This window comes from Chenopodium album, chromosome 23, assembly GCF_948465745.1.
Source record: "Chenopodium album chromosome 23, dcCheAlbu1.1, whole genome shotgun sequence".
Lineage (NCBI taxonomy): Eukaryota > Viridiplantae > Streptophyta > Magnoliopsida > Caryophyllales > Amaranthaceae > Chenopodium > Chenopodium album.
Window position 1 is genome coordinate 6,845,959 of NC_137856.1, and position 11,503 is coordinate 6,857,461.

At 33.7% G+C, this 11,503-nt stretch overlaps 2 protein-coding genes across 2 annotated transcripts; one reads left to right on the plus strand and one right to left on the minus strand.

Moving 5' to 3' along the window:
• The first annotated feature begins 2,322 nt into the window (after nucleotides 1–2,322).
• Nucleotides 2,323–7,083, plus strand: LOC145609290 (uncharacterized). The gene is made up of 6 exons (XM_081664810.1): nucleotides 2,323–2,556; nucleotides 3,071–3,181; nucleotides 4,863–4,986; nucleotides 5,978–6,278; nucleotides 6,360–6,414; nucleotides 6,511–7,083. The coding sequence occupies exons 1-6, from the start codon at nucleotides 2,437–2,439 to the stop codon at nucleotides 6,583–6,585; spliced, it is 786 nt and encodes a 261-aa protein (XP_081520936.1). The 5' UTR covers nucleotides 2,323–2,436; the 3' UTR covers nucleotides 6,586–7,083.
• Nucleotides 7,084–7,325: 242 nt separating this feature from the next.
• LOC145609205 (protein LATERAL BRANCHING OXIDOREDUCTASE 1-like) lies at nucleotides 7,326–11,057 on the minus strand. The gene is made up of 4 exons (XM_081664748.1): nucleotides 10,750–11,057; nucleotides 9,815–10,062; nucleotides 9,395–9,722; nucleotides 7,326–7,886 (listed from the first exon to the last, which is right to left on the minus strand). The coding sequence occupies exons 1-4, from the start codon at nucleotides 10,993–10,995 to the stop codon at nucleotides 7,626–7,628; spliced, it is 1,083 nt and encodes a 360-aa protein (XP_081520874.1). The 5' UTR covers nucleotides 10,996–11,057; the 3' UTR covers nucleotides 7,326–7,625.
• Between the last annotated feature and the right edge of the window lie 446 nt (nucleotides 11,058–11,503).

The following is an 11,503-nucleotide window of genomic DNA, read 5'->3' on the forward strand; positions in this document are numbered from 1 at the left end:
CCATAAAATTACTCGTGTTTCCAATAACTTGCTTATTAATGACGTAACATTTGCGTTAAAAGGGTTGGAATCCGGTTCTTGGATGTAGTCTTAAAGGTTGTGTATCTTTTTTGGTTGTATTTTTTTGCAAATTAGACTTAAAAGATTGTAATCTATAAAATTTGTTACTTTTGTTAGTTAATTTTCCTATTAACTTTTTAGGTTCGATGGTGGGTAAACGAATTGATCGATACAATGAAGGAGATACAACACTTCCCCTCTCACAAAAAGTTCAATTCCGCCTTTGCTTCCTTACTCATAGTACCCAACTGGACATTTCTTAGAGCCTTGCTTCCCTCTATGACACGTGTTCTATTCAAGCAGCTATTTGGCAATCAATTCCTCTTCTACCCCTCCCCCCCGTCAAACTTCTTGCAGAGGATTGTTTGATCATTATGGCCGAACATCCAAATTTGCTAACTCTCTTTTTTTCGAAAGGGAGGCTACTACCAAGATCCTATAATTGTAATAGGTGACTCAACCTTAATTCTTCCTCTCAATGAGTTAGAGGGGCACAGGGGTTATAGGAGACAAAATGCTAAAGAAAAGCACTACCAGGCCTTGGATAAGTCTCTGGATGACCCTAGTTTTAGTCGTACCATAAATATGCCAGATGAAGTCACAAATATAGTAAAAAAGAGAACAAATTAAGGATACGGGAATCCTGACTATGAAAATTCATGATGATATGCTAAAAGACGTCCGCTCCTAGAATACAAAGTTTGGTATCCCTATCAAAAGTGGAGTAACATCTTGGCTTGGAGACTTCTTACACGTGCACCTTGTTGTTCACCTAATAGCTTCTTTTATAACACAAAGAAACCCTAAACTATTCTCTAATGAATAAATTAGTAGCCGTCATGAGCATATTAGGTTATAGAAAACAAAATCGGAAGATAAAGGAAATGAAGCAAAGGAAAGTTTGAGGAAACTTTAATGGCAAAAGCTTTTAGTTTTGAACAATTATTCTGTAAAAGACCATAATTTTATCATTTATTTATCATAAAGAGTCATATGACCAATTGCCGAAAAGCTATTGAAGTAAGGTATCACCTCCAAATTGAATTACCTCAAGCTAGATTGATAGACTTGTGCAATTGAAGCCGGCATGTGCCATTTCTTCTAGATTTCAAGTCACAAATAATAACCTTATTGAAGATTTCTTTAATATAGTCTTTTAGTTTGATTACTTAACAATTTATTTAGGTATTGTTAGTCTTATTATTATACACTTTGTGATTTTAAAGTGACAATGGATCATTAGCTTTGATTGATAAAAAAATTCGAAAGTACAAACCAAATCGGAGTTAAATTAAATGCATCAGACGACCCAAATCCATCCACTTGGAATTCCTAGCTATGAACCCTACTACATCCAATTAAAATTCCTGCTACCAACCAAATCGAAGTTACATTAAAAACATCAAAAGACCCAAATCCATCAATCGCAACTCTTAGTTATAAACCCTACTACATCCAATTGAAAGTTTGACTACCAACCAAATCGGAGTTAAATTAAATCAATATATATATTAAAACTCATGGCAAGGATTGTAATCTTGCCATAAGTTGTCAAATTTACCACGTGTCGCCATGTCACCTGTTACTAATAATTAACAATAATGTTTCCTCACAAAAATTTATTAATTGTTAGCATTAATATGTATACCCATCAGCCATAACCTAATATTCATTTAAAGTGAATTTTGACCATCACTCCAATGATACATCTAATATGATAATAAAGTTGTATTAAAAAGAGTCATTCATGTTCATAAATTCTAAAATTATAATTGTGTATTTATATGTGGACATGTTAACAATAATTTGATAGCAAATTTATTTTCTGTTTCTTTGTGTTACTCAACCACAATTCATATAGGTGTTAATTAAAATGTGTAACCCAAAAATGCATAACAATTTTACAAGTTTTTTCTTTTTACCACAAAATATATTTACCCGGAGGAATTTATTATGATAGCGGATTAATAAGGGGAAAAAACCCTTTAACAAATAAAACAAACTGATACAAAATAACAGCTAGACTACTAGACATTAAATAATGAATTTTGATATTCAATTATATTTACAAAGTTTAACAAATGATATTATTTTTATAAAACCACCAATATACTGCACTTTGTTTTGTTATACAATGCCCCGGAGCATCGCCCGGGCTAAAAACTAGTTAATACATAAAAAAAAAAAAAACCCAAGTCACATTCCAAATGGGTCTTGTTTCACAATCATGAAAATTGACTCGAGCTGTGTTCATGTGTTTTAATTGAGCTAACTCGTTCATTTTCTGTTCCTAATTTCCCCCTTTTCTTCTCTTAAGAACAATCCAGTCTGAAATTCATTCTCAATCTCCCCAAAAAAAAAGTTGAAGGAAGGAAGATGAATGCCTCAATAAAATTAGCCCTAAAAATCCCACAATCAAGTTTCTTTCATATAAAGTCTGCATTTTTCCATTCCACCGCAGCTCTTGAGCGAGGTCGACGCAATCCCTGGACTGCTGTAAGTCTTTTTTACACCTTTTCTTTTCTTTCAACAATTTTTGCTTTCTTCCCAGTTTAAAAAAAATCTAAACTTTAACTGGGTTTTCATTGAATTTAATTGCATTTATAAATAAAGTTTATAGATTGTATTGGGTTTAGAAATTTGGGTTGATTCTATTCTATGATTCCTAAGAAATTATTGGATTTTGATGCATTATATTAGATACATGTTGTGGGTGATAATGGGTATTAGCAAAATGTTCAAATTTTGGTTTGAATTTGATTTATGGGGCAGATTGAATTTAATGGGGTGAGGCAATTACTAACTTTTTTGTCTGTATAGAGCAAAGGGCATTTATTTAGATGAGATTTGATCCCGGGTCGTAATATTTACTAACTAAGCTAGTTGACATCCGCAAGTTACATTGTTGAGCACTTAGAACTTTGGTTAAACGTCTTGCAACTTTATATTTTCTTGTCCCTTCATGTTATAATAGTATGACATGTGATGGTTTTATTTTGTTGAAATACAGAGATACAAGAATAATAATAACAGTTATAACAGAAGAGCAGGTTATAGAAGGAACCATTTCAAGCAAAATTTAATGCGGAATGCAAACGCCTATGTTGATCACCTATTTGAGGTGAGAATTTGATGATGCTTTTTATGTTTAGCAAACCAATAGCATTTGGATGAGATTGTAATATGATTTTAGTTGCTTGCCAGATTGTGAAAGTAATGTGTTGTTGTCGGATGTTCAGATTACATTGGTATTTTTGTTGTGCGAATTGTATTTGTACCTTGTATCGAATGTGTAGGAAGGAGATTGTTCTCACAGCTTTTGGTAATAGTAGGAGCTATTTCTTAGCAAGAACCTAGTGAAAGTAGTTTAAAATGCAAAATTGAGAGGGTAAGGAAGAGAGAAGTACTATTACTTTGGAAGGATTTCTTCCACTACTGTCACAACCTCGAAATCAATTCACATCAAGCAGTTCGATAACATTCTGGAATCTTTTTTTTGATTTAACTATTTTCAATTATAAATATCGTTCAAAAACCTGATATATTAATTCTTCCATTTATAGAGGTTAGCATTGTATGTAGCATTCTTCTCTACAAGAAATTAAAAAAGTCCTTGCACACCATGTCAGAAAGTGCGCAGTTTCTTCAGCCCCTTGGCACAAAACGCATGGTATAATATCGGGTGCAAAAGCGCAACTTTGGTAGTTTATATTCCCTGTACTGTTAACCTTAATACAAAGGAGGGCTTGGGAGTAGTTAGCCTGCAATGCATTTGATTGTTGAATTTGAATTGTGGTGTTTGCTACAAATCATCTTTATCCATTAGATGTATCGTATCATGTCCCATTATATCCATTTTATGTTATGCACTGCTCCTGATTCTGCAAACCAACTACTTTTTAGGCGCATAAACTTCCTCTCATACTAAAGGAACTTTCTTGTGTACATCATCACTACCCCAAAACAAAACCTTGATAAGTTTGTCAATCTTTACAAAATTATTAATATTTAAGCAGTCTTTGAATCAATAATTTGTTTTCATGCTGTTTCCTTGCATCTACGTTCAGTATTTAGAAAAGTAATCCCATGTCTATACTAATTTATGTGTTTGGATAATACATATAATTATCCAGAAAACAGCAATTGGTCTGATTAGTTATACTTCCCCTCTTCCAATAAGTAACATTTCTCTTTTAAAGTCAAATTTAAATATTTTGATTATGATTTCACACCAATATAACAAAAAGTGTATAATCATGTGAGTATTTGTAAGATTTGTCTCAACGTGTAGTTTTAAAATGTTAACCTTTGTAAATATTGATGGTTATACAGAGGAAGGATTGTTCATCAAAGCTTCATTCTTTATTTGATTTAGTTGGATGGGGAAGAGGGGGGGTGTGTGGGGTGGGGGGGGGGGGGTGTTGGAGATGTTGATTTAGTTAATGTAGAGGAGCCTGGATTGCAGAATCTCCTTGCCTTTAGACAGCTAGGTGTTACTTAATCTTCTTTAATATTCTATTGGTAGTATTTCTTTTGGAATTATAGGCAGAATTCTATGTCTTTTGTATAAAATACTTCATCACTATTTTTAAATCTGTATGGAACATGTTGTAGAACTAAAATCTAACCAGTGTAATGGCTTTTTTTTTTTTTTGGGTGGGGTTTTCTGCTGCTTTGTTTTGATCATATAGATTGAGAACACATATGTATACTGCTTTTGCTACTACTTGATTTCTGTTGTCTGCCGGGAACTGGTTATATTGTTATTTTCTCACCACTATTGCCAATGTGGTTGTTTACAGAGCTGGCATTCTGACTCTGACCAAGATGACCAGTCAGCTAACGGCCCTTCGTGGTTCAGGAAACCTCATAATGGATCAGGAAGGAATTCTTCTCATACCCAGGGACGTCAAAAGAGAGGAAGAAGTAAGATAAGTTGTATACTTTGCTTGCATATGTTAGCTGTTGGCCTGTCTTATGTTATTATGTGCCTTCTCCCAGCATAACTTCCACAATTATCATCCATTTTGTTTGTCTCATTTCTCTATCATTTTTCTTAAGCACTTAGGCAATAATATCCTATTTTGCTGCAAAAGAAAATTTTTGTTGCTTGGTTGTCCTATTTGAAACTGGTGATATGGGGAACCTTCTCAAAGTCAAAGGGGGTTGGTCGTGACCTATCACACTGTAACATGGGTTTGGCCATGTATTTGGCCTGTTGCCATGCTTTTTACTCATCACATATTCGTCAGGGTTTGGGGTCAATTTGAGTAAATAAAATATCAGAACTGAGATGCTTATATAATGTATATTCAGAGATGGCATAGATATGATTTGCATGTTGAATTCCGATGCAAAGAAGTTATAAATCAATGTTAGTAAAGAGATAGAGAGATATGAAATATATGGGTCTTGTTAAATGTCTTCAAAGCATAATCCTTGCAAATATAAAACCAACTATGATGAGGTTTAATACGTGCAGCTTGTTTAAGTGTCTCTTTGACAAGCCAGTGTCTTAAGAGGCTTGAAAGTGCTAAACTAAGTTCACTAAGGCTATTTTCATTTTATTTGGTATCATTTCATATGATCCAATTTGAATTTCTCTAATATTTTTCCTTAATTTGACTAAACCTTGGCCTTTTGTGTACACTAATCTTCAAGTATACACTAATCTTCAAATGAGATGTTAAATTTGTATTACTGTTCACTAAGTATGAAACCATCATAATTTTTATTATGAAATCAAAGATATTTAGTGACAAGAAAACGCATATAAAAAATTTGATCTAGTGTCTGATCATTTCTGAATTAAGCATATATTTACTTAAATAAGTTGAATTGAACATAGCCAAAGCCTTCCTTTCTTGTGTCAAATCTGAAAAATAACCACCTGTATGATTGCTTGATTTGTGTCCAGGAGGATACAGTTTTTGTGAAGATGAGGATGATGTTCAGAGACTTGAGACAATGTTCCAATCCGCATATGGCGATCGGTTTTTCTTCTGGTCATTTGTGAACGATGACTATCCTAATAGGAGGAACTCATCACGACATTCTAATAACGATAAGACCTCTTGGAAACGGAGACAATGGGTTGAAGACGATGATGAATATGAGTACATGTCAGAAGATGACACAAAGTCAGATCTTGCTTCAGAGAGAATAGCTCTTGGGCTTACTGCTTCTGGTCCCTTAAAACTTGATGATGTGAAAAATGCGTGAGTTTGATTCTTTTATTGCATTATTAATTGTGACCAGAGGACTCCATTTTGTAGTTGTATCTAACATTTATGTTCCAGGTACCGATCCTGTGCCTTAAAATGGCACCCTGACCGTCACTTGGGAACCTCCAAAGTAATTTCTCCTAATCTCTTCAATCTATATCTATGTAGAGAAACCAGTGAGGTAAACTGACATATCTAATCACTTTTCCATGCATATGAATGACAGGCTGCTGCTGAGGAGAAATTCAAGCTTTGTACTTCAGCATATCAATCTTTGTGCGACAGACTAGCTATGAATTGAGATTATGGTGCCCCTCTTTTAAATCCATCATGTCTCATCTAGCTTTGTACCGCTTTCAAGATCTTTAGGAGAGAAACAACACATTTGAATTTGGCTGCAATTTCCAGTCTGTGACCTTATGGTAAAGATCTTTTCTAAGGCGAAGCCACCATTGTGGTTCAAATCCTACCGGTTCCAGTCCCCAATCTTTCCAAAAGGGCATCATATCTGACTAAGTCTTGATTATGGGCGGACAAAGCTAAACCAAGGGTAGAAGCGTTGCACATGTTGCTATGAGCAATTTTAGTACATCATCCTCGTGTAGGCAGGAAGTATATTTAATATTACAGTTAGAGCTAAGGGTAGAAGCTTTTCCAATGTTATGCTATTTATATATTTAGACAACCTAGTAGCTGTTGATTGTGTTGAATGTGAAAACTCTTACAGCGTGACTTGTACATGTGGAGCGGGAGAATTCGGAATTCCAAAGTTTATACTTCTAGGGGGTAACTTCAGAAGTGTTGTGATAATTTTATTTTATTTTTTATTCGTTTTTTGTTATATACTTAAATTACACCAAGGTTGAAGGAGTCTTTTCTCAAGACTAAACCAAAATTATTAAACAATGAAGGGTATAGTGAAATAGAACCTAATACACTGCATTGATTTAAGGAAAGATACTTGAATATAATTGAACTATGATACATCTCAAAGGATCTTGTACAAAATCTATTCTACAAGATATGATAACATTCCCAACTTAGATTTGTTTAATCTTGTACAATAGCCAATTATAGGTCATTCTTCTTGTCTACCTTCGATACAAATCTACCAACATTGTCTAATTTCTCGCTTTATACAAAAAAGACGGAAACAGGAAACCTAGATCTTGTACCAGGGGCTAGGTGTACCCATGACTATAATCGCTCATTCAAGAGAGCAAATGAGTTATAAAACAACCTTAGCTACATCTATTTGTAGATGCACCTGATTAGGGCGATTACTCGAAAACAACTAAAAATTTGTAACGAACGACACACAGTTACGATGGTCATTATAATTTACACTGGAATGTGAGTCCCAAGTTTGGCAAATTCTAGGGTTCTCTTCCCTTGTAGCTTGTTTGTGACATAATGCTTACTATACTCTCCATGAAGATAGTTTCTGTATTGGACCGGGTTGCTTTCGTCTACAAACTCGGACATCGGCCCAAGTTCTACTTCATAACTTGGTGCATAAAATGTCACAATTGAGAGCCTGTCTTTTACCATGTTAGTCACTGCTCTATGCTCCACACTTTTGTATTTCCCATTAGTTAAAACCTACATAAATATCAAAAAATTTGTAATTAAAATAAAAATAAAATAAAAACTAAAAACCCGTAGTTAAAGTTCTAAGCATTTGATTGAGGTAATAATTTATGATTCTGGCTTGCTCAACTCGTTAACTCGAGACATGAACAAGTTGAGTCAAGCAGAGTGTTAAAGTCTAGAACAATTAGAGAAAACATAATCAACTTGCCTAAAACTCCTAATAAGATAAACTTGCCAAAGATACAATATTAACAAATATAATCAAACCGACTCCAATACTGAGTAAATTAAGCTCGACTCAAAAAGCTCGTAAGTAGAGTGTGGTCGAACATATAAGTGAAATGAAATAAAAAGGCAATTATAAGTGATAAGTTCTGTTCCAACAGGGTAAATATGAGCAAAGGAGTTAAGCTGTCAAATGGAGTAGCAAACAACTTGGTTTATGCTGGAAAAGCAGTACAAGAAAAGGACAAAAGAAAATTAAACTTGATGCCACCATTAGTCGACAACTCAGCCTCATTAGCACAAAAGTGGAAAGAAAAGTGCTAAAAAACTAAACTTTATAATTATACTTTTGAGAGAACAAACTTAAACTAATGGTCTAGTGATTAATCAAGATTAAAGGTTTAAGTTGTCCCCCCCCTTAGGAAGGTTTGCATATACATCGACCTTTGACTTTAAGTGCCATTGAATTCATCATTGCGTCTACTTCTCTTGTTCTTTTTTCCCTTTAGTCTCCTTAATAATACATTTATTTTATGTGCCAATATGCTAAATGAAGAAAATTATAAAAATTTTGGACACTTCTCAAACCCAATTAGAGCATTTTACATGTTTAAATGCAAGTTCTTAAGAAATTATTAAGGTGCTAAGAGTGATAACAACGTAACGTCTCAAACCAAACTCAACATTGGACTAGTAGAAGAATATTGAGTTTTTTAGACCACGTGATTTCAAGTTTTAATTTATATCAGCTACAACTCTATTTTGATTAGAAAATTATAAGCAAGTATCTAATTTTTAAAATATGATCACATAATTGAGTTTTTTCTAATGTTATGTGGTCTTTCATTATACATTATTAATAGTATAAGGGCGAAGATTTGTTCCAAGGCAATTGTTAATAACTTATTACTCCTTTGAAAATTGCCCTGGAAAAATCTTTACCCTACCAATATAATTAGAAATAACTCGAGCAATTTTCACAACTTCTCAAGCCTAATGTATTTGAACACAACTTAGCTTGACTAGTTTGTGAAAATCTCAATTAAATTGTAAGCAAGATAGATGACTTGTTATCAATTAAATAGTAAGAAACAAATTTTGTTTCTCACATGGCATTTTCGTAAATAAACCAACAATTTAATTCAACTGTGGAGCCCACAATAATGAAAAAGTTGTTGATTTATTTACAAAAATGCCCCCATGAGAAACAAATTTCATTTCTCATAATGAGAATCCGGAAATTTCCCAAGAAAAAAGAGAAAGAAAGAATGAAAGAAAGAGAGAGTAATTACTTCAAGAGTATCTCCAATATTGACAACAAGCGCACCAGGGATTGGATGGATGGACACCCACTTATTGTCTTTGAGCAATTGAAGGCCAACTGAACTTCCTTGCTTTTGTTGTAAAATAGTAAGTGCACTTCCATCAGAATGAGGGCTTAACCCTAACACTAGGTCTGGTCTTGGACATGGTGGGTAGTAGTTCATTCTTATGGCTTGAACTGCTTCCCCAAACATTTCCTCAAACCTTTCGGCTCTTAATCCAAGGCTCACCGCGATACACCTCAGTAGCTTCTCGCATAAAATCCTTATCTCCCTCGTGTAAGACTCAATGCTTTCACTGCACGTAAAAACAACCAGAAAATGTGACAACTTTTTCCAGACTTGTTATAAGTAATAATATACGTGACTGTTATTTTCAAACAAATTTACCTGAAGTTTAGTGGTTTTGTTGGCCAAAGACTTGGGTTCCTTATAAAATGTGGATGGATACCAAGAGCAAACATGTTACACCAATCAAGCTTTTGTTGCTCAGAGAAAACAAAAGCTTGACCATACCCTTGAACAGTTCCTGGTGCCATTTTGTACTTTTGTTTTTCCTCTAATGGTTGCATGAAAAAGTCCATTGACAATTTTTCCATCTTCTCTAGTATTTTTGTGTCAACTCCATGGTTTATGACCTAAGCATGTAAGTAACATAAAATTTAAACATAGTAAATAGACTTAAATTATATTAATAAAGTTAATAAATAACTTGTAAGAAAAAGTTTTGATACATAAAAAAAATATATTATAGGGGACCAAAGTCACTGAAATGTACAAATTAAAGGTAGGTCTACTAGTCTTCTTAATTATAGTTTCATACTTTCATAGTTTCATGCACTAAGTCTACAATATTTTTTTTTGGTTTAATTTAGTGATAATCTTGACTAGTTGATTAATTACACGCATTAGAAAACTTTAAAGTTACTTACAAAAGTTGACTAAAGATCTTAAAAATATGTTTAAAAGGCTCCACGCAACTAGTTAACTAAGATTAGTCAAGTTGTAAGCATATTAGTATAAAAGAAGATGAGTTAATTAAGTATAAATAAAAATGTGGGACAATGTATAAAACTTTTTCCAAAGTAGTCAAGTTGGAACTGACACTTGATGTGTACATACTAGACACAAGAGACATTGCATACATGCAACAATAATTCAACATGCTAAGAGTGACCTAATATTGCTAGCTAGGGAAAAAACATTATACCAACTCTTGGGTATTATATGTGACATGCAAAATATTCCTTTGTTGTAAATAATAAAAACGGAGATAATAATTCCTATGCATGTGATATGAAAGTAGAGATTAAAGCAATAGATACCTGAAAGAAACCCCATTCCTCGCAAGCAGATGCTAGATTAAGGATTTCGTCGTAGCTTCCTCTAGCAATCTTTGAAAGATCAATAATAGGGACGTCTTTACTAATAGGTGAATCAAGAATGACTGAATCGATCTCATCTACGTCCCTTATAAATCTATCAGGAACCGTGGTACTTTGAATTTTTCTTAGCTCTTGCACATCATCTATGTGCCCTACATTCATGTGTGTGTTTGGTGCAGGAGCCATATGAAAAAAACTTAACTTTCTTTTTTTTTTAGCCTTTTGTAACTTTGAGAGTGAAGATTGAGCTTTATTTCAATAATAGCTCTATACCATTACACTACTACTAGGGTCATGTCTATTTATAATGAGGAGATGGTAGTGCAAATGTTTGCATTTTTTGGAAGTTTTATGGCGGCCAGTGGCCCCCACTACGTGGAGTGACTAGGTCCCATCTTTGAAATACAGTGGATGTTTAGCTTTTCTGAACTCATAATCATCAAGAATTGGACTCCAGTGAGATACTGTAATTTTAAGGCAATATTTTGGAGAGTTTATATTGTTAAAGTTTGTTAGATTGATAAACAAACTTGACTTCTCACTGTCATGAACTAGAAGGATTTTAGTGGATGTACATATCACAAGGATACATGTAACTATGAACTTGATCTTGCAACCATTGATACCATGTTACTGTGTATACTTCTATCACTTGCTGATTCATTTGTATCACTTTTATATATCTTTCCCTAAT

What these genes read in the sequence shown, in the direction of transcription:
- LOC145609290 (XM_081664810.1), top strand. Translation starts at nt 2,437, where the DNA reads ATGAATGCCTCAATAAAATTAGCCCTAAAAATCCCACAATCAAGTTTC. An exon ending in ACGTCAAAAGAGAGGAAGAA is followed by an intron (nt 4,987 to 5,977) that starts GTAAGATAAGTT and finishes ATTTGTGTCCAG; the next exon opens with GAGGATACAGTTTTTGTGAA. An exon ending in GTCACTTGGGAACCTCCAAA is followed by an intron (nt 6,415 to 6,510) that starts GTAATTTCTCCT and finishes TATGAATGACAG; the next exon opens with GCTGCTGCTGAGGAGAAATT.
- LOC145609205 (XM_081664748.1), bottom strand. Translation starts at nt 10,995, where the DNA reads ATGGCTCCTGCACCAAACACACACATGAATGTAGGGCACATAGATGAT. An exon ending in ACAAAACCACTAAACTTCAG is followed by an intron (nt 9,723 to 9,814) that starts GTAAATTTGTTT and finishes TTTTACGTGCAG; the next exon opens with TGAAAGCATTGAGTCTTACA. An exon ending in ATATTGGAGATACTCTTGAA is followed by an intron (nt 7,887 to 9,394) that starts GTAATTACTCTC and finishes ATATTTATGTAG; the next exon opens with GTTTTAACTAATGGGAAATA.